General features: G+C 33.9%; 1 protein-coding gene across 2 annotated transcripts in view; it reads right to left on the bottom strand.

Moving 5' to 3' along the window:
• LOC149796129 (calcium-independent phospholipase A2-gamma-like) overlaps nt 1-22,445 on the bottom strand; it is an 89,881-nt gene that overhangs the window by 57,027 nt on the left and 10,409 nt on the right. For both annotated transcript variants that reach the window (XM_089966040.1, XM_089966041.1), the window contains exons 2-6: nt 13,796-14,706; nt 13,051-13,202; nt 7,915-8,181; nt 3,508-3,565; nt 337-528 (exon numbers count right to left, since the gene is read on the bottom strand). In XM_089966040.1, the coding sequence (XP_089822166.1) occupies nt 337-528; nt 3,508-3,565; nt 7,915-8,181; nt 13,051-13,202; nt 13,796-14,671 (1,545 nt within the window). In that variant the 5' untranslated portion in view covers nt 14,672-14,706. The remainder of the gene's footprint in view (nt 1-336; nt 529-3,507; nt 3,566-7,914; nt 8,182-13,050; nt 13,203-13,795; nt 14,707-22,445) is intronic.

Below are 22,445 nucleotides of genomic sequence, written 5' to 3'. Positions count from 1 at the left end.
ATGAAGAAAATCTGAATAGTTAAACTGGTTTAATACTCAAACTTTTAGTAGGTATACATACTTGCTATCTACAACTGGGTGATCACTACGAGTGAAACCCTGTGGTAATCATACTGAGGTAGATACATTAAGCATTTTCTGCATACTGAATGGTTAAATAAAACTGATTTTAGGCCAATATAAGGATTCCCAGATTCTTTATTAAACGACATAAGATCCCATAGGTAAAATGCTAGGAATAGCTTTTCATTAAAAATTTAAGCCAGTGTAAAATGTGAAACAGTGGAATGAAACATTAAAAATGGCTTTATTGTGATTTTCTCTACAGAAAATTACCTGGTGAACATAATCCCCCAGCACAAACTCCTCATAGTAGCCTGGTGCAGCAGATGATGCCCGAATAACTTCCCACACTTTGTGCTTACTGTTACCCGGGTACTGAGAGTATACGCCAGATGGATGATTGTAGTTACGAAACATGAAGTTCTTCATCTTTGGCACATTCATCACTGTTGAAGCTGCCGACATCTGAAAAAAGAAAATTATTCGAAACATCAATCTATTTAGTTTTCTTACCAGTACTTTCACTGCATATCAGAACATATACAAAACCAGTATCTGCATGCTACATTCTTGGATTAATTGTACCTGTATATAAATGAAATGATTTGGAAAAGAATACAATCAATGCAGAGGTGTCCTTAATATTGAGTGAACTTGTATGAACTTATTTTCCAGCTGGTCTTAAAACATCTGACTACCATGCATCTTATTACATCTGTTATTTGTATCTAATGATACATGCACATTAACTACATGTCTATTGTATCTATGTAAACATGCAGATTAATTACATGTCATTTGTATCTATGTATATATGCAGATTAATTACAAGTCATTTGTATCTATGTATATATGCAGATTAATTACTTGTCATTTGTATCTATGTATACATGCACATTAATTACATGTCATTGGTATCTATGTATACATGCAAATTAATTACATGTCATTGGTATCTATATATACATGCAGATTAATTACATGTCATTGGTATCTATGTTTACATGCAGATTAATTACATTTGTCATTTGTATGTGTGTATACATGCCAATTCATAAAATGAAACTTGGCATTCTTTTAGAAAAGAGTGAATGCAGGATTTCTCCCCTCTATACAAAATAAATACTCATTTCTGCAAACTGGGTCTTACTGGACATAGACATTAGTGAAGATTTAATGGAGTAAACTGTGCCCCTTACATTTCTAAATGGGTCTTTACTTGATGAAGTCACTGTTGTGACCTTAAATGGGGAAAACTGTGCCTCTTACATTTCTAAATGGGTCTTTATTTGATGAAGTCATTACTTCATCGTGGCCTTAAATGGGTAAACTCTGCTTTTTACATTTCTAAAAGTTCCTGTATGATCACAGATATTCATTAATGTTTAAATCCTACCATCAGATCAGTCTGGGCTGGCTATCATGGAGTGTAACTGGGCAAGACATTAATCCCAGACCAATTGCCTCATCACTAAATAACCTACTTGTGTTGCTGACAACAGAACTGATTGCATGACTCAGAACCTGCTGTACTTAAAAGTGTTAAAATAAATGAATTTAGAAGATCATTGGTTAAGATAGAGCTTAGCTGTAGTACTCTCCCAAGATAGATTTGTATCAGTTTTAAAGTATTCATGGTCACTGTCACTCACCATTAAATCTTTGAAGAGACTTAGATATCTGACTTTCTTAAAAAAATTCTTTAATTTCTTTGTAGTGGTTTAAGAAGACATTGTGGCTAACAGTCTGTACTGTATTAAGAGTCATTACATGAACATTTCTAATCCATGAAATATTAAAATTCCTTGATATTATTCCATGAAAAACAAATAAACAGGATACACTGTTAAGACTGTTTTAAACCAATTAGTTCATGCTGATGCCTAAAAACACTGCAAATGCAGATGAAGAAATGGAGCACAGGTAGTGTACACCTCTTACATTAACCATCTGTGTATACTTTTTTAACCATTAGACAAGCAGTCCCTCTAGTCACTAAACCCTTAATATATTCATATTGCATTAATCTTCAAATTTCCTCCAGTCTCAATGATGGTAGTGTTATTGATGGACATATATATATAAAACTAATAATCAGCTTTCTACTTACTGCACAGAGCTTTAATATACTGTGGTTTCAAAACTATTCACGATGTACCAGTTTGTTTTTTTTTAATTTTGTTGTTGGCATCAACCACAAATTTAAAGACCCAACAAAAATATTACCCACATGTGATGCTGAAACTCCTTGCCCTGTTTTTACTGAAACATCCTGAGTATTCTACAAAGCTATCTGATAATCATTACTGTAATATGACAATAAACTATTAACTTATGTCTGCTTCATTTTAACCTTTTAAAAAAAATTATAAAGCATTTATATTGTTTAAATGCTCATGTATACAGGATCCAGTAACTGTCATTTCCACTCACTGCTTTAAATCAACATGTGAGATTGGCAAGGACTGAGAGAAACAAGAAAAAGCACAAGGTATTTAAACACTAGTATTAATGAAAGAAAAATAAAGAATAATAAATGATAACATTTTATGGATTTATGACTTATTCAAATCAATCCTTCATTGACAGGTGTTCAGTTTATGCTTATACAGGAGGCAGTGTTGTTATAACCACTCTACTTATCACTACTTGTGGGTAGCATAGTTTTGTTCTTTTGTATTCTTTATTTTGGATAATTATTATGTTAAACCACAAAACATAAATACCTACAAATATGGAAACTCTGATAAGCAAATTCCACAAAATTAAGTACTGTCAAAAAATGTATTTTTTTGGTACAAAGCCATAAAAAGTGAGACCCTCAAAAATACTAATAAATGAAACCACTGTACTTATGTTGCATCAGTCTTAAAATTTCCTCCTGACCCAATGATGGTGTTGTTATTGATGGACATATATATAACTGATTACACAACTGGTTACCAGCTCTGCTACTCAGTGCAGAGATTTTACACTTTACATAGGCTTATTGCAGACAATATGGGTGGAAAAATTAAAAAAGTGGCAAATAAAGCATCTTCAATAAAATAAAACATATATAACCGTTCAAAAAGCTTACAAAGCTTTCAGCCAAAGCAAACTCACCAACTGATCTTTGCCTTCATGTTCTCTTCAGAAAATCATCCAAAATTTACATCACTGGCGTAACATGCAAAACTGTGTTTAAATTACTGGGAATTCACTATTTTTCATTGGGTACAATTTTACATAGATTCTGTAGTTACTTCAAACTTGATGCTCAACAAACAACGATCCTCATGTGAAATAAACAGGACCCCTTCCCAAATCCAAGAATTTAAGCACAACAAAATAAATTCAATAGACTGCAAAACCATGAAATCTGACATCCAAGAAAGAAAAAAAAAAGAATTTACTGTATGTTCTATGTAACTAGTAGTTATGACAGATCAAGAGAAATATTACCTTTGGACAGATTGGATCTCTGGAAAAATCAATCATCCTCTTCTCTCCCATCTTTGTTCTGAAAGAAACAAAAATCTTAAAGTCTCCCTTTATAGAACTTACTGAATCAGAATTGTCTGCATGAATATAGCAAATAAATGTATTAAAAATTTATGATTTCCTTGAAAGAAATCTGGGTTTTACGGGAAAATATCAAAGTGTACTATATTCTCATTCTGTAGCTATATACATTTTATTTAAAGTTACCCTGATCAGGAACTGAAATACCCTTAACAAAGTAGTCTAGGACCAAAACAAAATTGAGCTTAAACCAATGCATTAAAGTCCTATCCAGTATTGATCACCAAATAACATTCAACAAAAGGTCAGACATCCTGACTTCCTTTTATTGATGATCATCTGCTTCAGAATTATCACTGATTGCATTTCATTATATCAGTCCTGGCTTTCACCAACAGAATGCAAGTAATCTCTAGAAACCACTGATCTGATTGGCTTGAGTTTAAGCCTAATTTAAAATTGACCAACCAAATATCAACAGTCAATTAAATACCTTTTTTTATATGGACCAATATGATTTGATGGCCCCAATTTATGTTAGTGGCCCCATAACTTTTGTTTTAAATATCCCAACAGAAATTTAGTAAATCTTGTTTGCCAGTACCTTTTCTTTATTCCAGTCATATCCATTACATGTAGTGATGGGAATCGGTCAGAAATTCATAACCGATAATTGGTTCCACTTAACCAACTGATAATCGTTTATAATTGGTTACTAAGAGCAAATTTTAATTTCTGTTTGTTATACAGTTATATCTTTGATCAAGAGCTCAAGATGTTAGTAAATGGACAGGAGTAATCTCTTTTAATGACATGTATACTTTAACCTGATAATAATATCACATTTTAGTCTATTGTGCTATGTTATTTTTGTTCTACATCTTTGATGAACGTAACTTTGTATGGCTGATAAGTCATATGCAACTGAAATACTGCTACAATCCCCCAAAATCCTTTCATTCATATGTGATGTGTCTATAATTTTAAGTGTAGAAGGATATGGTTTTCTTGTTTGTCATTGTTTACAAATAATGTTGCATTTAAAACTGAAACAAATCATCAAAATGTGTTTAAATTTATTAACTCCACTATTTAACAACATGATCATGTAATAAAACTATATGTTCCTAATTATGAAATTTTGCACCTATGAAATATCATATGGTTTTATATTTGTAGTTGTGAAGGGAATTAATAAATTTCAGGTCAACTTTAGTGGCTGGGAGTTTTACTAACCTTTGTGCTTTGCATACAACTAAAAAGTAGTCTCCCTTTGCATACAACTAAAAAGTAATCTCCCTTTACACAAAATCGATTATGGAGTTTCACAATCGATTATCTTATTGGTTCGCTCAACCAACTGATGATCGATTATAATCGATAATTGGAACAACACTAATTACATGTATTACTAGATCAGTAATTATACTTTTCTGAGAGAGATCTTTATTCTGCCCAAAATTAGGTCTACTTTGATGTCGGAATGTGTCAGAGATCATGGAGTGGTAGCCTTTGAGCCAAATGTTTCTCTTTGAAGAGCCAGTGAAAAAGTTGATCAGCTGAGGGATTGAGGAACTCAGAGGGACAATTTTATTGCTATGGCACCAGTCCCTGAAAACTCGCCACTTTCCTTTGTTGGCCTTCTGGGTGGTGGGCTCTAGCGATTCTCTCCACAACTGAAGGCTTGTTTGTCTAACAAGGTTGTCCAGACAAGAGCCAAGCATGAAGAAGAAGACAGTCATAGCTGCCAACCCTCACGAATTTGATTCATGCCGCAAGCCAAAAATTCACGAATTCTCAATCCTCAATTATTTTAAATCTTTAATAAAAAATAACCAATTTCCCATTAAGTGCTAGTCGTGATATTCGCAGTTGCCGAAACGGTCCAGTACTGCTGGTCGTGATAATAGTAGATCTACAGCCAATTAGTACAGTTGGCCTGGTAGCAAGCATTAAGAGTAGTTTTACAAATGCTTTTGAGAGAAACTGGGGCCTAACCGGAATTTCGCTCCACGCATGCCTCACCAACACTGATTTGAATTACCGTTCAGCACTGTTAAACATGGTTATTGCACCTTGAGTCAGAAAATTGCCAATCTGGCCAAATCTAACATTGACAACATAGCAATGACATTCAGAACTAGCTTTGACATGGCATGCAGCACATTCTTTTACCAATGGGTGCTAGTTTTTGTAGGGCTGGGAAAGCAGTACTGAAGCCTTCTGAGTTTTATACCAGAGAGATAAGAATGTCGCTGGAACTTGGCTTTCTAAGAAGAAACACTTAGAATTCCTCGGGTCACCAATTCTACCTTAAAGCCAGCCAATGATCTCCTTAAGTTTAGCATATTGGGGAAGAAGCCAGAAGGACGGTGTCTCTTCCTCCTCACTGAACTCTGCTGATGCTTTAACTTTATAGTCCTGAGTAGCAATGGGGGTGGAGGGCATTCTGAAGTTGCCAACATACAACATATTTCCTTGACTGTAGCCTTAAAGCTAAATTCAATCTGTTCCATGGTTTGATCTGAATATGGTTGATGCAGCTCTGGATAAGTCATAACAGGTGGCATCATGACTCACTTCTGTCCTCTTTGAAAATGTCATAACTCTCCCATGTGGAAAAGCAGTTAATATATGGAAGTCCAGCATTTCAGGAATGGCTAGCTGATTTGCCTGGCATATGGATAGTATGGCTGCTGGTTGTACAGAAGATGGTCTGGCTATCACCAGTACCAGCCACTCCAAGGGCCTGGCTGGACAGACTGATTTCTCGCTTAAATCTCCATCATAGTAAGGGTATTGACCTTTTTGCATTACATGCATCTAGTTGACATTTCCACTGAAACAACACTAGAGAAAAACAACACAAATTAGTAATTAAGCATGTTACTAACTCACTAATATCACTCTTGTTACTAACTGAATAAGCGAAAATAGTCAGTGTCACGTTTTAGATGCTTTCATGATCACTTGTGTAGCAGACACTTTATGTCTTGGTTGATTAAATTTGTTTCTGAATGAACTAAAGCAGACGTTTTGTTGACTGTCACATACCAGCTGCTTTGCTACATTCTGCATTAACTTTTTTGATACAATGTTTTGGATTTTGGCAACAGACACCTTTCATAAAACTGGTGGGTACCTACAAATAACATGCAAGTTACAAGGAATAAGCTGTCTCCTTTAGCTGGTAATAAGAATGGCAAAAAATATCTTTACAGTTTTATATCCTGAATTTCCTCAAAATGTACTTTCTTAGTTCTGTAAATCCGAATTACATGAGCCATGTCATGGGTTCTCAAGCCTGATGACGCATTCTGAAACTGTTTTTTTGTTGTAATTTTGACTATATTCTAAGTGCAATTACATCCTCCTTACTGCACTCAAAATGAAATAAACATATTCTAGAGGGTCTTTTTGATAACTGAAATTGGATGATTTCATATTTTTCCCACATTATGATTTCAAACATTCAATGGCAGAACAGAAACACACTTGCAAATGTAAACACACTGCTCCATCGCCGCTGAAATCCAAGGTACTTCGTGCAGAATTTGTACATAAATCCAGTCCATAATCACGAAATTTCATAGAAACGACAAAAATACCAAAATCTACTCATTCCTGATCAAATGGAAAAGTTGTTGCAATGCATATTCATTCACAATATGATTCCAAATTTCAATTTTAAGTAGACCAAACGTGATTTTGTTTCAAAAGATATGACTAGCATGTGACTAAGTTCAAATTTATCTGGCCGGAGTTAAGCGTGCATTAATAATGTTCTTATTGTGTAATGATGAATCTGCACTTGTGTATTTAGTTTGTAATATGGCATACATTCAATTACTTTGTTTCGTATAGTGTATTTTTTAAACATAATTAAGCCTTAGGAAGAATAAGAAAATGAACATATAATAAAAAGGTTACTGCATTTGTATGGGAAAATATGAACTCGTTTTGTCAGATGGATATAATGCACTCCCAAGGTCATGCAGTATTTCCATCTGAAAAACACGTTCATATTTTCCCACACAAATGCAGTAACCTATAATTATTGTATATGAAAACAAAAGTTATGATTCAATTAACAGTATATTAACCTGAATATGTTTAAATGACCTTTTATTAAGTCCATATTCATTTCAAGAACTGATCAAACACTACTCATTCAATGAATTGATCAAAGACTGCATAGTACTTTGCTGTGTAAAAATGTTGTGCTGTTTCCTTTTTTTCCCTCTTAAACGGGACAATCAATCAACCCTACAAATTTCAAGTTTATCTGGCTTGACAGAAAACACAGGTTACTCCAATGGATAGAAAAGCTGTAGAAAATACAATTACCTGAGAATTTCCTCCCACAGCCGAGCATCATAGAATGCATGGTTCCAAACCAATTTCCCTGTCCCAACATACTTGTTCCTAGTGAACATCAAGCGGCTCATCTCCTTGTACAGTTCCTCACATTCAGTGAGAGGAATACGGAACAGGAACACTAGGGCAACAATGAGGGCACCTGTACTTACACCACAGGCATAGTCAAACAACTTAGCCAGTTCAGTTTGACACATTTGCTCAAGTTGCCGCAGTGTTTCTATAGCAACCAACCCTCTGAAAGTAAATGTTAAACAAAGTTTAATGAAGTGGGAATGAGTTTATCTATGAAATGGAGTAAAAGTTTCTTAGAAAAAAAGATACTGCTTGACATATAAATATACTCAATAAAAGCCATGATAACTAAGCAATATAAAAACATAATACTTTAGGAGAATACAAGTAGATAAAAGGTGGAGGGAGTTGTATCCCTCTTTCCTCAAAGAAGGCTCATTCTTGACCCCTAAAGTAGGTGAAGCAGCTAAAAATCTTGTGTAATACATGGATGCTATTATTGACATATGCACAGGTGTGGCTAACAGGGAAAAATACCACACCACACCCTGCCAAATCCTGCAGAAGTCAAGCGGCTGCATCATTATGAAGCTGCCAAATGATTTGGGAAGATAACCTTTTGTGTTGCTGCTGTATGCCCCATCAGGTCAAACTGAGCTTTTTGGGATCAAAGTAATCTCTGCCCGCTTTCCCAAGGCTTGGATAATGTCAGTTACAGAATAGTTGCATATTAATGTTAAACTCACAGCTACTACCTTAACTTTCAAGCCAAAATGTCAAAGAAATTCATTTGGTTCTGGGTTAATTTTCTATGCACAGCACAGTTAACCCGTGAAATCCAGTACAACAGAGCGTAAGCCAAAATACTGACCTTTTCTCCCCATAAAGGCAGAAATTATAGAGCTCTTCCTCTTTGCACTGGCTCAGTTTATTTCAGGTACTCCTTTAAAGCCCTAACTGGTAGTGTAGATTCCATTGATACAAAGATTTATATGAGGAAATAGGTTTCACAACAAAAGACTAATTTCACCATGAACATTAGCCTGTTCTTAGCAATAAAAGCAGGGATCATCATGAGTGAAATTCATTATGGCAAAACTGCAGATAGTTCCAATCAACCAACAAAAAAGGCATGCGTCTCAACACTTTTCTTGAACTGGGAAGCAGGTTTTATAACGGGGATGAGCCAAATATACTCTAGACAGAGGGGCAAATGGTGCTTTATTGAGCAATCTAATAAACCCACTGCATATTCCTTTATGGACATTGGGCCAAAGAACTTGGACATGACCAGGTCAAAGTTCAACAGAAGGTTGGAGAGGTTTTTGTTGCCCTATATCCTCACTTCTGTTTCTGAGATTGTGGAACAGAAGCCTTTTACAGTAATGTGTGCTTACTTCTCATTTTTGAAAAGACACAGGAATAGTTAACTGTTTAGATTACTTTGGCTTTTAGTGTTACTGCTCACATCACTGGGAGAAAACTCTCTACTTCTCCTCATTTGCTTAAAGGGACTGAAGATTCTGTTCACCACCTGTTATCAGAAATGTTTCCCCTCGAGGATTTAATTGTTGGAAGACTATTGGAAAAAACTCCTTGATGATATGGCCATCCATTCAGGAGAATTCTTGATAAGATTTTCATTGTGACAGCCATATATAAAGTCAGATCAGCATCATTTTCATTCACAATCAGATATCATAAGAAGTCTTCTGGTGAAAATTTTGTAATGATATGACTTTATTTTTAGAAGGAAGAGCAATAATAAAATTTAAGACGGATGCCATACTGGCCTTACTGGATGCCAAATTGGCATCATTTTCTCCTAGCACAAACCAGACATCATAAGAAGTCTTCTGATGAAAAGCCCATGTCATTATGACTTTTGATTCTGGAGGAGTAGGGATTACAAGATTTTAAAGATGGCTGCCTTGCTGACCATACTGGTCATCAGCTTGGCACCATTTTCATTTGGGACCAACAAGACATCATAAGAAATCTAATGAAAACCCAGTGTTGACCATCCATGCACTCCACAACAGCAAAAAACGAGATTTTCTAGATGACTCCTGTGGTTATACCAATCAGGTTTGTCAAGAGAAAAGCTAATTTGCCTGGGAAATCTTTGATCACACTGATGAAATGTGGGATGTTATTTTCAAGTTGTTAAAAGACTAGTATTTTTAATATTTAGCCAATGTATGCCCATTACCCTTATGATTATCAGCTACTTACTGTAATTCTATCAAAATGTGTAAACTCTGTGTACAAAGCTAAGCATGTGACCTATGAATGGGGAACAGATTGTCCCAATTATAATTAGTGCTCATGTATACTTCAACATACATGTTATTCTACTGGCATTAGGACAAATATAGCAATTTTGAGGCCGTCTACAACACACCATTTTATAATTGAAATCTACCACTTTTGAAAGCTAACAGTTTTAAAAAGCATTACAAAATCTAGCCATAACCAGTGTACTGAGTACCAGAACTATTCCAGAAGTCGTTACAACCAGTGCAATGATGCATGCCTGAGTAATTGGATTAAAGCTAATGTGTATACAACAAAATGTTAACTGATTAACTTAATGTAGCAGACCTGCCACCTTGAGTGGAATGAAAATCAGGATGCCAAAAAAAAATTAGGATTTGGAGGAAAAAAACAAAACAGGGTAAGTTTTTGCAACCATATGTTTACAAAAACTTTACAAAGGAAGTTATATCTCCACTGTCTATTCCAATTACTTAACATAAAAAATGTATGGTACAGTCATGCCTAGAAAATCTATCATTCTTCTATTATCATCTTTTATGCTGATATTTAGTGTTAATTCAATCTAAAGTTTAAAAAGACATCAACACTGCTGATCAAACAAATGAGGAGGGTATTGACAGAGCAACTGAACAATTGTAGACTACAGGAACCTGGAGGAAAACATTGTTTTATGTGAAATATTTTGAGATCTGAATAAACACAACAGTCAAATTTAATATGATGTTATTTATTTCTGTTCATAGTTAAATGTGTGGCATTTGCAATGTTGTTTGAAAATAACAGTAAATTAATAGCGTCCTGTTGGGCACATGGAAATGGAGTAAGGGCTTGTGATTTTTTTAAAAAATTTCTTTGAGCTCTTATGTGTCACAGGAATAAACGGAATTGTTTTTCATTACTGCAGAAAACAAAGCACATCAAGATTTTTAGTATGTTATATGTACCAAGTGTCAAAGGCAACATGCATAGAAATATTTGAAAATCTGACTTTTGAGATTGAGAATGCTCATTTTTATCCATTTAATTATGTGCCAAGCAGTAAATATGTATCAGTCTCCTTTATTTATCACATAAAAACATTGCTTGTGGGTTCACATCTTGAACAAAAACTTCCTGGTGATTAACCATTAGAGATGTGTGACTCTTATTTTCCAATACACCAGTTAAATGAAATCTCATAAGTTACATCATTAACAATTAACACCTTCTCACCTTAAAATCTGTGACATGCATGAAATAATCTTTGACAAGCCAATTGTTTAGAATCGCAAATTCACAAACAGCAAGAGGTTAGGTTAGGGCATAAAAATATGCAAATAGAGGGATACAAACAAAATATGATTAAAATGTAAATGCTAGGTTAAATAGAAATATTTATTCCAAATTTGTCAAAACTTGCTTTAAATTTTTTAAGTTTGTCAAAAATTTGAGTTAAGTAGTAAATATTCACATTATCTCATCTGCTGCTGCACAAGAACATGTGAGACTAACAGTGACACTGACAACAAGATGAAAATGTGAGACTAACATTGACAGTGACAACAAGATGAAAATGTGAGACTAACACTGACACTGACAACAAGATGAAAATGTGAGACTAACACTGACACTGACAACAAGATGAAAATGTCATAGATGAAAGAACTGGTGGACAGTTAATAGAAGCATGTATGTATCAAATGTCATACATATATGTTGAATGGTTTTTGATTTTTGATGGAAAAAGGCACATCAATGTTACTAGTATGATCTAGTTGCAAGTAACGTGAGCCATAGGGATATTATATATAATATTTGAGTTCTGCCAGAAAAAAGGCACATCTGGACTGCTAGTATGATCTATGTACCAAGCAACAGTTTCATAGGGATACAAAGAATTGTTTCAGATTTTTGCTGTAAAAAGGCACATCAAGATTTTTAGTAAGATATACATGTCTTTACCAAGTGTCACAGGGGTATATTGAATGACTTATGTATTAAGTGTCACAGGGGTATATTGAATGACTTATGTAATAAGTGTCACAGGGGTATATTGAATGACTTATGAACCATGTGCCACAGGGGTATATTGAATGACTTTGGATTTTTGTATCAAGCTTTCTAGGATGATATATGTTCCAAATGTCATAGGTATATAATGAAAAATGGTTTTGGAGTTCTGGTCAGAAATAAAAATGTGGGTGATAGATGAATTAATAAACCAATGGGCATAATAAAATAGTGAATCTGAAGAATTTCTAACAGCAAGAGGAATATCTAGTCTCATTTAATAGGTTTATAGTTTCACAGAGATATCTTGAAAAATACTGGGTGTCTTGCACTGTAGTCAAATGTTTCAATGATGAATGGATCAACAAATGGACAAAAGCATTGGTAACACTAAAACTGATGAATAATGAATATCAAAAAAGGGCACAAGTAGTAAACTAAGTGTATCAAATTTCTGAGACATCTTAAAAACCTTTGGAGTATTGTCCCACAAATGAAAGAGTGAATAATTGATGAATAATTGATGGACAAAAACATCTGAAACTATAAAATTTTATTTTAACAAAAGGCACATCTGGATGGCAAGGCTGATAAGTGTATCCAGTTTCTTAGAGTAGTCTTAAATTGTGGTGCTCCTGAAACAAATGTGTGATGGACGGACTGATGAACACCATTTAAATATGCTTTAAATATTTAGTGGCCACCCTTCATATTGCTGGATCTTCATAATTTTCATTTTGGGACTGAGAGTACTGTAACTTTAAAATGTGATCACGAAAAGTGTAAAACTTAATCATTTTTTTTTTGTGTGTTTACACCCACCTCGTTCCTCCTCCATCTATGGTCAGGAGTCTTATTCCACGGCCCCTTAGAGGTGGAACATTGCCAATTAATGCTAGGCCTTCTAAAGCTTGCATCTGAAGTAAGTTGTCTTTGGACTGCCGCATTTTTAAGAGGCAAGGAAGAACTTTCTCCTATAACAAAATTAACAAGCAAATACAACATTCATAATTAGTTACACTGAAAAGGAAGTTATGTACAAATAGAAATTATTAGTGTTTCTGAGAGATCTATTATTCATAGCTTAGGAGAGTTTCATATAGGGGTAATTTTCATCTGAACATATACAATTTATTGACAAGAAAAGAGTGAATAACCTGGGAGGGGGGATAGAGCTACCATTAAGATTTTGTAAATCTATGTCCAGGGCCACATTTGTGAGGAAACTGTGAGTTAATAATAAATACAACAATCATATGCAAATATTTTTAAACTGGAAACCCATGGACCACCCATAAGGTGGAAGTTCTTGAAGAAAACTCACAGCTTTGAACTGTGAAAAGAGAATGACTGCAAATGATCAGAATAGGAATAATATTGATGCAAGTTAAATTGCTGCAAACATTGTTTCTGTCAAATGGTTAAATATCTAAATCTTAACACTCATAAAGTTTTTAATTTGTTTTCAATATTATGATTATTTTTTATTCAATACTAACCACATCCCTTTACAGAGCAAAACAATTTATGATGAATGTGATTTACACACATTTCATGCAGTAATTACCTTGATAGCTTCTGTTCTCATGTCAGGATATTGTAAAAGGTGTTTACAAAGCTCTTCGGCACGTTTTAATTTGGACATGTTTGAGGCAGCTGTTTTTAAATTGTAGACTAAATCCCTTGTCCGTCTTTCTAGTTCACTTTGAGAGACAAAGTCTGGTCTTACTGCATGTTTCTTGGGTCGTGCTTCTACAGTACTGACTTGTTTCTGAGGCACAAAAAAGGAAGCAAGGTCTGTCAGATAAGGCCATTTCGATTCCTCCTCTTTATCATCTTTCTCTGTTGTATTTTTTACAACAGTTTTTGTGACATTCTCAACAGTGGCAGAGACTGGTGGTTGTAATGTCTTTTGCTTCATCACAGCTGTTGTATCATAGAATGATATAATACTGCGATTCATATCTTCTATATGTTGTTCAAATGAATGTTGTTCTCTATTTACACTCTCATCCAACTTTCCAAAGCTCATCCTATTTTTTAGGTTTCTTTCTAGCCGTTTAATTTCATTTTTCTTATGAGTCATGGTTTCCATTAGCTTGCTAGTGTCCTTTCTAAATTTACCCTGCACCTGACTTACTACTGAGGACACCTTGTCATAGTTTGTGAGCCATTTTACTGGGTATTCTAATGTGCTCATCACAGTTCCAAAAGCATTTCTGGTCCTGTAGGATGTTTTGGAGTCTTCTTCCTGTTCATCTTTTTTATCTGAACTATTCTGCTTGGAAATCTGATGACTGTCATATGGCATTGTACTCATAACATGGTTAGTCTGATTAACCACTGACCAGTATGTGGATGGCTGCTGTAGATTTGTCCCAGCCAGACACTTCTCCTGAGCTAACAATTTTCCACAAGTTTGTGTGGCTCGTACAGCACTCATTTTGATGATCTAAACTCAGTATCACAAATCTGTCTCTGGAATAATAAGGAAAAGTTGCTCGTAAAACAATAATCACCCTCATAAAAGATATGTTAAAAATTTCAAACACTGAAATCTTAATATTTCTTCTAAAATCACATACATAACTGATAACGAATACAATCATGTAATTTTGTACAACTTTTTCTAAGGCAATCTGAAAAGTAACCTGTACCTATCATTCTGGGCAACATGTAGTTCTAATAATTTCAGTAACATGACACCCCACTGTCCAGCACCCAAATGCTGGAATGCAGTACTTGTATGTAAGTGTGCAAAGTCAATAATCACCGACAATAACTTGAGTCAATTATGATCAAAATCTTTATTCAAACTGATATCATTAAGATCTTGCCAACATGAAGTTTCACTGCTATTATTTGTATAAAAATTCTTAATTCTGGTGTTTTCACAATCCATTAGGATATGCTAGGTCAATCAAGAGTCAGAATATGGTCAAATCTGCTGATCATCACACTCATCCTAGATCTTGCTTGCTCTTATTTAAACAAGGGTCATACATTTTTTAAGAATTAGTCAAAATCTGTTTATTAACAACCACATCCTAGATCTTGATTTCTCTAAGTGTATCAAGAACCATAATTCTATGAGAAATAGTCAAAATCTACTAATCATTAAGGACCTTGATGAAGGCAAACTTTATGAAACAAAAACTGTACATATTATAATGTACACATAAAATGTCTACTCTAACTTAACCAAGTCACAATTCTGTAAGAATTAGTAAAAATCTACTAATCACTTGACAAAATGCAACAATTTTTAAAAAATTAGAATCAGACCACTTTACATAATAATCAATATTAGCTAATTAGAGTTATTGCACCATCTATAAACAGGGGCCTTGGGTGGCCAACTGGTCTAACTCACTCGTCATTATTGATCATTGTAATCTCACCTCTGTACATGTGGGTTCAAGTCTCGGTCCCATCCAATGTGGGTATGTGAGAAAGCTTGCCAGTAGCTTTCAGTGCGTCAGTTGTTCTCATCAGGGTTTTCCCAGGTTCTTCCTCCACCACTTCTATTGGCCACCATATATGGCCTACTGTGTGCTGAACAATCATGTTAAACCCACAACAACAAAAACCAACTATAAATAATAAAATAACTACTTTAACAACAACAACAAAAATGATTTTTTTTCTAGTAAAACGTTTCTTCAAAAATACTTACCCGATCATAATACCTTTGGAGAACTACCACTACACTGCAAATCCAGCATCTTCGGCTAAAATGTTTTAGCTACAAGGTGGCTCTCTACAGTTTCGTATTTTGCACATTTAGGATTTTAAAGAAAAAGAATTTTCCCTGCTTTCCTCACTGGTTATACTGGCTATTTAAAAAAGACCTTGTATATCTTAGGTATAATTCAAAGAACCTTTAATTCCCTTTATTTTGGTATATGATTGATGGGTGTAATATGGGTTATAGAGTATACAGCTTGGCCTTACTACAGATGTGCACCTTTCAAAAAATTGCTAGCTCCACTTTGTCATTTTCACTTCCTGAACTTCAGAGGTAAATTGTATAAAAAAAGAGCAGATAACTTTTTTTACATTTTATATATTTGGTAATTCATTCATTGCCCTTTCAGAAGCTGGTATTGTCTAATCTGGCAAAATTCATTGTCCCTATTTTAATAGCTGCTATGGATAGTGTACTTTAGACAAATTCAGGCTGATTTTTTTAGCACAAAGGAGCATTTATTTTAGTTAGCAGTGTGTTTAAATCATGTACAATTTCCAAAAGTACAATATCCAAAGAAATATCATCCACATTACATTAATGTAGCATAGTGGTATGCCACCATTCTCAGAACTGTGCATGTTTTAAATGCAAACAGCTTCACCTTACATACGTCACTCTCTCAAAAGTACATAATAACTGGTCAGCGCCCCCCATAAAGAGAATATAGGTATTATTACTGTATGATTTAATTATGATTTTATGGCTGAAACATTTAAGGCGCAAGCATCAAAACAGTCTTTTTGAATAACTCTCCTGCATTTCCCCCCACCAGACAGTATTTATGAGTGTCAGACTCTCTAACAAGTCCAGCCCCCACCCCCATGATAAAAAGTGAGCTATTTTAAGAATGCACATTACATTTTGTAAAATTAGCAACCAATGTTATGCTGAATGAAAGGAACATGAAACTAGCCAGAATTATTTTTGAGACATCAACAATGAATTTTACAGTTTGAAAAGGGATGGAACACATCAGGTTCATAAAGGTCAAAGTGTAAAATATTTGCCTATTGTTTAATATGGAAGAAGCTAATTGACTTTCTCATCATTTATTTTTTATTTCACTGCAAATAAATGAAAAGAAACATTTTCACTATATATTTCTTTTACTTATTGCAACAGTGTTAAATTTAAGTGGACTCTATTCCTATAATCTAAGACATCTAATTTCCCCATAATTAAGGTCACTACTCACACAAACATGCCTCATGGCAAATTATGTAAGCAAGAGCAAAATGAGCATAATTAGCTTATTTTCATGCTTAACATCAATATGAATGTACCATTTTATTCAGAACATCATACATAATTATATGAAAATAAAAAAAATAATTGCATACATTTTTATAGTTGCTTTAAGGTGGCGCTCTACAGTTTCGTATTTTGCATAGGGTTAGGATTTTAAAGAAAAAGAATTTCCCCCGCTTTCCTCACTGATTATACTGGCTATTTAAAAAAGACCTTGTATATCTTAGGTATAATTCAAAGAACCTTTAATTCCCTTTATTTTGGTATATGATTGATGGGTGTAATATGGGTTATAGAGTATACAGCTTGGCCTTACTCCAGATGTGCACCTTTCAAAAAAGTGCTAGCTCTACTTTGTTATTTTCACTTCCTGAACTTCAGAGGTAAACTGTATAAAAAAAGAGCAGATAACTTTTTTACATTTTATATATTTGGTAATTCATTCATTGCCCTTTCAGAAGCTGGTATTGTCTAGTCTGGCAAAATTCATTGTCCCTATTTTAATAGCTGCTATGGATAGTGTACTTTAGACAAATTCAGGCTGATTTTTTAGCACAAAAGGGGCATTCATTTCAGTTAGCAGTGTTTAAATCATGTACAATTTCCAAAAGTACAATATCCAAAGAAATATCATCCACATTACATTAATGTAGCATAGAGGTATGCCACCATTCTCACAACTGTGCATGTTTTAAATGCAAACAGCTTCACCTTACATACGTCACTCTCTCAAAAGTACATAATAACTGGTCAGCGCCCCCCATAAAGAGAATATAGGTATTATTACTGTATGATTTAATTATGATTTTATGGCTGAAACATTTAAGTCGCAAGTATCAAAACAGTCTTTTTGAATAACTCTCCTGCATTTCCCCCCACCGGACAGTATTTATGAGTGTCAGACTCTCTAACAAGTCCAGCCCCGCCCCCCCAATGATAAAAAGTGAGCTATTTTAAGAATGCACATTACATTTTGTAAAAATAGCAACCAATGTTATGCTGAATGAAAGGAACATGAAACTAGCCAGAATTATTTTTGAGATATCAACAATGAATTTTACAGTTTGAAAAGGGATGGAACACATCAGGTTCATAAAGGTCAAAGTGTAAAATATTTGCCTATTGTTTAATATGGAAGAAGCTAATTGACTTTCTCATCATTTATTTTTTACTTCACTGCAAATAAATGAAAAAAAAACATTTTCACTATATATTTCTTTTACTTATTGCAACAGTTTTAAATATAAGTGTACTCTATTCCTATATTCTAAGACTTCTAATTTCCCCATAATTGTCACTATTCACACAAACATGCCTCATGGCAAATTATGTAAGCAAGAGCAAAATAAGCATAATTAGCTTATTTTCATGCTTAACATCAATATGAATGTATCATTTTATTCAGAACATCATACATAATTATATGAAAATAAATAAAAAATAATTGCATACATTTTTATATTTGCTTTACAGTTTCGTATTTTGCATAGGGTTAGGATTTTAAAGAAAAAGAATTTCCCCCGCTTTCCTCACTGGTTATACTGGCTATTTAAAAAAGACCTTGCATATCTTGGGTATAATTCAAAGAACCTTTAATTCCCTTTATTTTGGTATATGATTGATGGGTGTAATATGGGTTATACAGTATACAGCTTGGCCTTACTCCAGATGTGCACCTTTCAAAAAAGTGCTAGCTCCACTTTGTCATTTTCACTTCCTGAACTTCAGAGGTAAATTGTATAAAAAAAAGAGCCCATAATTTTTTTACATTTTACATATTTGGTAATTCATTCATTGCCCTTTCAGAAGCTGGTATTGTCTAGTCTGGCAAAATTCATTTTCCCTATTTTAATAGCTGCTATGGATAGTGTACTTTAGAGAAATACAGGCTGATTTTTTAGCGCAAGGGAGCATTCATTTTAGTTAGCAATGTGTTTAAATCATGTACTAGTGATGGGAATCGGTTAGAAGTTCATAATCGATCATCGGTTGCACACAACTGACTGATAATCGATTATTATCGGTTACTACAAGCAAATTTTAATTTTTGTTTGTTACAGAGTTATATCTTTGTTCAAAAATTTAAAATATTAATAAATGTACAGGAGTAATCTCTTATATATATATATATATATATATATATATATATATATATATATATATATATATAACCTCATAAAAATATTACATTTTTTTTATTGCGTTGTGTTATTTTTGTTCTACAAAAGCAACTTTCTTTGGCTTATCAGTTTTATAAAACTAAAACACTGTTGCAATCCCCTTGAATACATTTAATCATTGGTTAAAAGTATAGAAAAATATGCTTTTCTTCCTTGTCATTATTTACTAATACTACAATCAAAGCAGTTAATATTTAAACCAAAATAAAAACACCAATTACAAAAACTTTCAAATTTATTAACTGAACAACTTATCAGCAAAATCATGTAATTATGTAAAGACAGAACATCTACAGCTAAAATTCTTAAAACTTGACTAAAATGTTATCCAAATTAAACAAAATCAAAGGTTTGACTACTACAGATCGTCATTTTTCAGAATACTGATAAATGCACTAACAATAAACCAATCATTCACATTTAAACTGAAACAAAACACCAAACAATGTTTACATTTATTAACTTGACAGCTTAACAGCAACGTCACATACTGACTTAAAAAATCTAAGACTAGAATTCTTAAGACTAGATCTAAATGTTATCTATATTACAAGTTAAACAGAAGGTACAATAAAATACAAATCAAATGTTTGATGAATCATTTTTCAGAATATTCTTGTGTTTGGTACACCGACACTACCAATAGTTAATGTTTTTGTTTAAGAATATTATCAAGTCCATTGTCACAACTTAAATGAGCCTGTTTCTTGCTGACAAGATGTCCAGCCAGACTAAATACTGATGCCAGGTACTCTTAGGTACTCTTGAGCTAGTAAGATGGGGGTAGAACTTGCAGTTTTGTTTACACCACTGTAACATTGTGAGACGGAGCAGCAGCTAGATATCTAGAAACCTCCTGGTGAATGACAGCTGTTAATGGCTGTTGACTTTCACCAAGGCAAACAACATCTTGTAACCAATCATCCATGTCAACACTGACCGTTGCTTTCTTGTTTGGTGGACTAGGTATAACACAGTTTTATCGTTGTCATCTCTGACATTTAGTAGTGATGGTACTATAGGTAGAGGTGGCAATGTGTCTGAAGCTGTTCATCACAAGTCCCTGGCTCCACTCTGACATTCACTTTGACATCAGCCATATCAAGAGCAACCTTCAAAAGCAGAGCATGTCCATCTGCTCGCTCATTGTCAGGTAGAAACTCAAGATCCTTCATAGTATGATTCAATAAACAGCCCAACAGATCTAGATCTTTGTCCTGTGTTCTGTTGTCAAGTTCTTGTCTCATTACATCTTTAAGTCTGGCAATTGGAGGTAGATCATTAACATTCGTTTCTATACATTTGTTAAGTTTAAGAAGTATTGGGATAACTTTATGAAGGGTTGGTGATTTTCAGCCAATACCTGTTCGTCAAATGAAGAGACTAATTGTTCAATGTTGCAGCTGCTGACTTGCTTATGTTTGGGTCACTGATATTAGCCATAATAGCAAGTGTCTGCTCAAGCAGTCATTCAAGCATATCATCAGTGTTACTCCATCTAGTCGGAGCATCCATCTTGAGCTTGTGTCCTCTAGTACGTACGTCAAGTAGTAACTGCTGCTTACTCATTAACAAATCATTTATGCTTGTGCTTTGATGGAAAAAGGTCACAAGCTTTTACCCCTTTGCAATGATTCATGACAGTTCTGGTATAGCTAAAGCTTTTTTCACAATAAGGTTGATTCTGTGACCGTAACAACCAAATCGAGTCCACTGAAGTATATCATAAGACTTTATCTCATTGGCTGCATTATCAGTGACTCCATTTGGAGTTGGAAGACTCCAATGCCTCTTAGTGGCCAACAGGATTTCTTTTATGTTTTCCCCAGTGTGACTGCCTTCAACTTTTCGTGTTTCTAACAGAACACTTTTCAATTCCCAATCTTTGAAACTAAAATTTGCAGTCACTGTACTATAACTTTCTGTATTTAATGAAGTCCATGCATTATGAGTAACAGCTATATCAAGAATATCATGTAGTTCCTCTTTCACTTTTTTTCAGCCTGGTCTTTCATCTCAGCTAGTTTGGAGAATACTGATTTACGGCCTGGAATTTCATACCTGAAAATGTAAAGTATGAAATATTTAGTCACGGTAGTCAAACAAGACAGGGCATATGTATTTGAAATATTCCTTGTGTCTAAATATAGTGAAAACAATGAATTTATGGAATGTTTAGTTAGACAGGACAGCACTGTATTAATGAAACACTACTTAATTTAGGTATGAAAATTCAAAATTCAACACCTTACAGTGCTGACATCTACAATCAAATGGACTAACACTTTTTTGTTTTCTCACTGTCAATTTAAATAAATATTAATAATTTATAGTGTTAACATTCAAAACTTACTTTGGATTAAGAAGCATCACAAAGTTTCTAAAATATTTATGGTCAACGAGGCTCAGCGGAAGAACTTTGCCAACAATGAGTTTCAAGAGTGTGTCATCAATTTCTTTCTGCTTTGTAGCTGACATCCTCTCCGTTCGCTTCTTAAATTGTTCATAAATCTTAGTCTGTTTCGGTGGGGAGGGAACATCAGCACCTCTTGTTGATCCAGCTTCCTTGAGGTCATGATCAAGCTGAAAGGCCAAAATTTGTAGTATTACCTGGAATATATTTGAAATAAAAATGTTTGTATATTGAATTAAAGCAAACAACAAATAATTTATGCACAAGTATATTAAATCAATTGAATCAAATTATTTAAAAAATGAGACAAGAAGGATTTAAATTAATATTAAATCTGCACATATATTTTAAATTCAATCTGCAACATTTTAAAATGTGCTCATTTATATCTTTTTAAATAGTCACATGTCTCAGGGAACATCTGTAACAAACTTCAGAGATCACTTTTCCATCATATATTATATGCCTAATAGCAGGATAATCTTCTGATCATTTATGTATTTCAAGCATAATCATGACATGGAGCTTTATTATGAAAAGAAATTTGAAGTATTTTAATGACAACAACACATGTTATATAAGAGGAAAGCACAAAGTACACAAACGATTTAATGAAAACAAAACT

The sequence above is a fragment of the Sinohyriopsis cumingii genome, chromosome 7, assembly GCF_028554795.1.
Source record: "Sinohyriopsis cumingii isolate HCF-2022 chromosome 7, ASM2855479v2, whole genome shotgun sequence".
In the NCBI taxonomy this organism is placed as follows: Eukaryota; Metazoa; Mollusca; class Bivalvia; order Unionida; family Unionidae; genus Sinohyriopsis; species Sinohyriopsis cumingii.
This window is presented reverse-complemented; position numbering and strand designations above follow the sequence as displayed.